At 38.7% G+C, this 3,034-nt stretch overlaps 1 protein-coding gene across 1 annotated transcript; it reads left to right on the top strand.

Annotated features, from left to right (window-relative positions):
• Positions 1 to 221: 221 nt before the first annotated feature.
• On the top strand, positions 222 to 451 carry LOC106532717 (4-hydroxy-2-oxoglutarate aldolase, mitochondrial; the record flags this gene model as incomplete). The annotated part of the gene is given in 2 exon segments (XM_014028835.1): positions 222 to 350; positions 425 to 451. Coding segments are annotated over 2 exon segments (134 nt in total), but the record flags the coding sequence as incomplete, so codon positions are not given.
• Between the last annotated feature and the right edge of the window lie 2,583 nt (positions 452 to 3,034).

Genomic DNA, 3,034 nt, shown 5'->3' with positions numbered 1-3,034 from the left:
TAGCATTTTCATAGGAAATGAAATTTCTCTAGTTTACATTTCAAATATTACCTTTGGGGCCAGATAAAATGTTAATGAGACCCAGATGTGGCCTGTGGGACACTTGTTCTAGATCATAGCTGAAATATGCTATAATGAGCTCCTTAACTTACACAGTGCAAAGTATAGACAGAMAATAATTCGCAGTGTGACATCACAAAAATGTGTTTTTGGTTTTGCAGGTCTGGTGGTCCAGGGCTCTAATGGTGAGTACCCATACTTGACAGAGGAGGAGAGAGTGGAGGTGGTAAGGATGGTCCGACAATCACTGCCAGRAGAAAAACTGTTGATGGCTGGATCAGGTTGTGAATGTAAGTATTGCAGTGTGTGTGGATGTTTTACACAATGACATAGTTTTTTTTTTTCAAATACCTTTTTTTTCCAGTATGAAATGAGGATGAGTGGAGATGGATAAAGAACCCAARTGAGCAGGGGCCTCATAAGTGGGACCATTGCTGTCCCCAAAAAGACACTGAAACTTTTTCAAACCTTGAATGAAGGACACAAGGTTAGGAACACTGTTCTGGTTTAGGTCCTATCTGTCTGATAGACGTTTCAGTGTGGTGAWAGATGATTTTACTTCTGCTTCTGCCACCCTTCCCTGGGGTGTACCCCAGGGTTCTATTCTTGGTCCTATCCACTTTTCACTTTATCTTCTGCCCTTGGGTTCCATTTTTAGAAAACGTGTACCGTTTTATTTATATGCAGATGATTGCCAAGTCTATTTTCCACTTAAACATAATGGSTCCACTCAGTCTCTCTTGGACTGTCTTGATTAAATCAGGAGTTGGATGGCTCTGAATTTCCTACATTTTAATGACAAAAAGACTGAGTTTAAGATTCTKAAGTCTGGTGGTCCTAGCTGTGTTTCCACCTTTGATTATTCCTTCTTGGCCCCTTTTAGAAAATTTAATGTAACAAACTTGGGGGTGAAAATGGACCCTAGCCTGATTGAAACTTGACAGTCAGCTGCTCACACTACTCTGCACTAGGGTTGGGTATTGAAGGGTTTAATTCGATACCGGTGTTAAATCAATACTTTCAAAACGGTACAGTTCCTAAACAGTATTTAAATCGGTACTTTAAAAATAAATAAATAAAACACACACAGAGAGGTTTATGAAGCAATGACTAAGGCAAAGTCAAACTTGAAATTGACCAACATATTAACTTAAAACCATTAATAATTTGTCTTTGCACCAAATATTCTTAAAGTATTTGTTGTAGGTGAAAGTTTCTGCATCATATTTTGTAAAGTGACACCACACTTGGGACCGTTTTGCTTTCGACATCTCAACTATAATATATAATATACTGTATAACTGTTCACTACAGCGGCACCTATTTAGCACCTCTCCATGAACTTGGTTCTATTCAATTCACTTTGGGTCAGGTCGGTTCTGCTCAGTGTCTGTGTGTCTCCACGCAGTGTGTCCCTCACTCTGTGGGTGTGATGATGTGTGGACCGACCGCAGCGGCTTCAACAGTTGTGTTAAAAAATAAAAATGAAATAAAATTTAAAAAGCCATTGTGGTCTTACCATTCGGACTTCACTTTTTATAAATTAATCAATTAATTAACCAATTAACCAATCAATTAATTAATCAATCAATCAATTAATTAATCAATTAATAAATCAATTAATTAATCAATCAATTAATCAATCAATTAATCAATTAATCAATCAAATTAATTAATTAATCAATCAATTAATCAATCAATTAATTAATCAATCAATTAATTAATTATTTAATTGATCAATCAATCAATCGATCAATCTATCAATCGATCAATCAATCAATTAATTAATTAATCAATTTGATCAACCAATCAATCAATCAATCAATCAATCAATTAATTATCACGGTGCTGTTTAGCTAAGTGCTTGTGTAACCATGGGAGGCCAGTTTGTTGGAAATCTCCCATGATCTGCTCAGCTTCGTCTCCTTCACTTCTCTCCAGGAAATTTGCTGTCCGTCAATCCAAGAGTTAATCCACGGGCAGAATTCTGCTGACGTCAAAATCGTAGCTGCTGTACTCGCTTCTACCCGAACCACCGGAGAGGAGGTTCTGAGACAGTGCGGCTGTGGAGCGCGCTTGGGCCGAGACCGAGCCGAGTCGAACCGCATACTAGAGCGTCTGTGGAGATTGTGTGCCGAGGCGTCACTGTTAACAGTGAACACCAGAGGGAGCAAATTAACAGCTTTCTTTGAGGCACCAAAGTTAGAGTTGTGTTTCGATCTGTGTACTACTGTTCATGTTCGCCCTGGTGCCATACTGGAACCGAGTTTCGGTACACAACCCTACTCTACATGGACTGTGCATGCTGCATACCAGTTTGTTTGTCAAGCGTTCGTGCTCCTATTTACAATGTTTTACAAGTTATAAAGTGTAACCTACTGCCACGTGTTCTTTTAGATAATACTACAACAACATAAGTGTCAAGAATAAACACCTCTACCACTGCCGGGGGTGTGCGCTCGCCCTACACGAGTACCCAAAGCGACAAACCGTGACTATATCCGAAAGCACGCTGTTTGAAAAGAACAAAGAGAAGAAGCAGCAAAGTGAGTTCTTGTCACCACCAGAGAACTGATATGGTGTTTGTGGAGCCATTTATTATTTTATGGACTGGGCTGGTCCTTGTCATGATGGTTTGGTTGGAAACATTACCAGTGTTGTCAAAATGCCATGATAAAAAAATAGGGCTGGGATTTTGTTTTTCAAAAGATGAGGACTAGAGTGTAAAATGAACCAAACTTTATTAACAAACAGAACAACAAAAGGCAGGACGATCACAGAGAATAGCTGCAGAATGTGAGATAAAAAAAGAGAGAGTGTGAATAAAAACCTGATTTGGTGGAGCAGCAGAGTCAGCAGGGTTCATCCAGAGTCAGATGATTTAGAACTGATTGGTGACTTTCAGATTATGTTTTCAGAGCTAGTTATAAGTTGTTTTGCTAATTTATTATTGTTATTTGTGAACACAGACTTT

This window comes from Austrofundulus limnaeus, unplaced genomic scaffold (assembly GCF_001266775.1).
Source record: "Austrofundulus limnaeus strain Quisiro unplaced genomic scaffold, Austrofundulus_limnaeus-1.0 Scaffold818, whole genome shotgun sequence".
In the NCBI taxonomy this organism is placed as follows: domain Eukaryota; kingdom Metazoa; phylum Chordata; class Actinopteri; order Cyprinodontiformes; family Rivulidae; genus Austrofundulus; species Austrofundulus limnaeus.
Note: the sequence above shows the minus strand (reverse complement) of the source record. Positions and strands in the feature narration are given on the sequence as shown.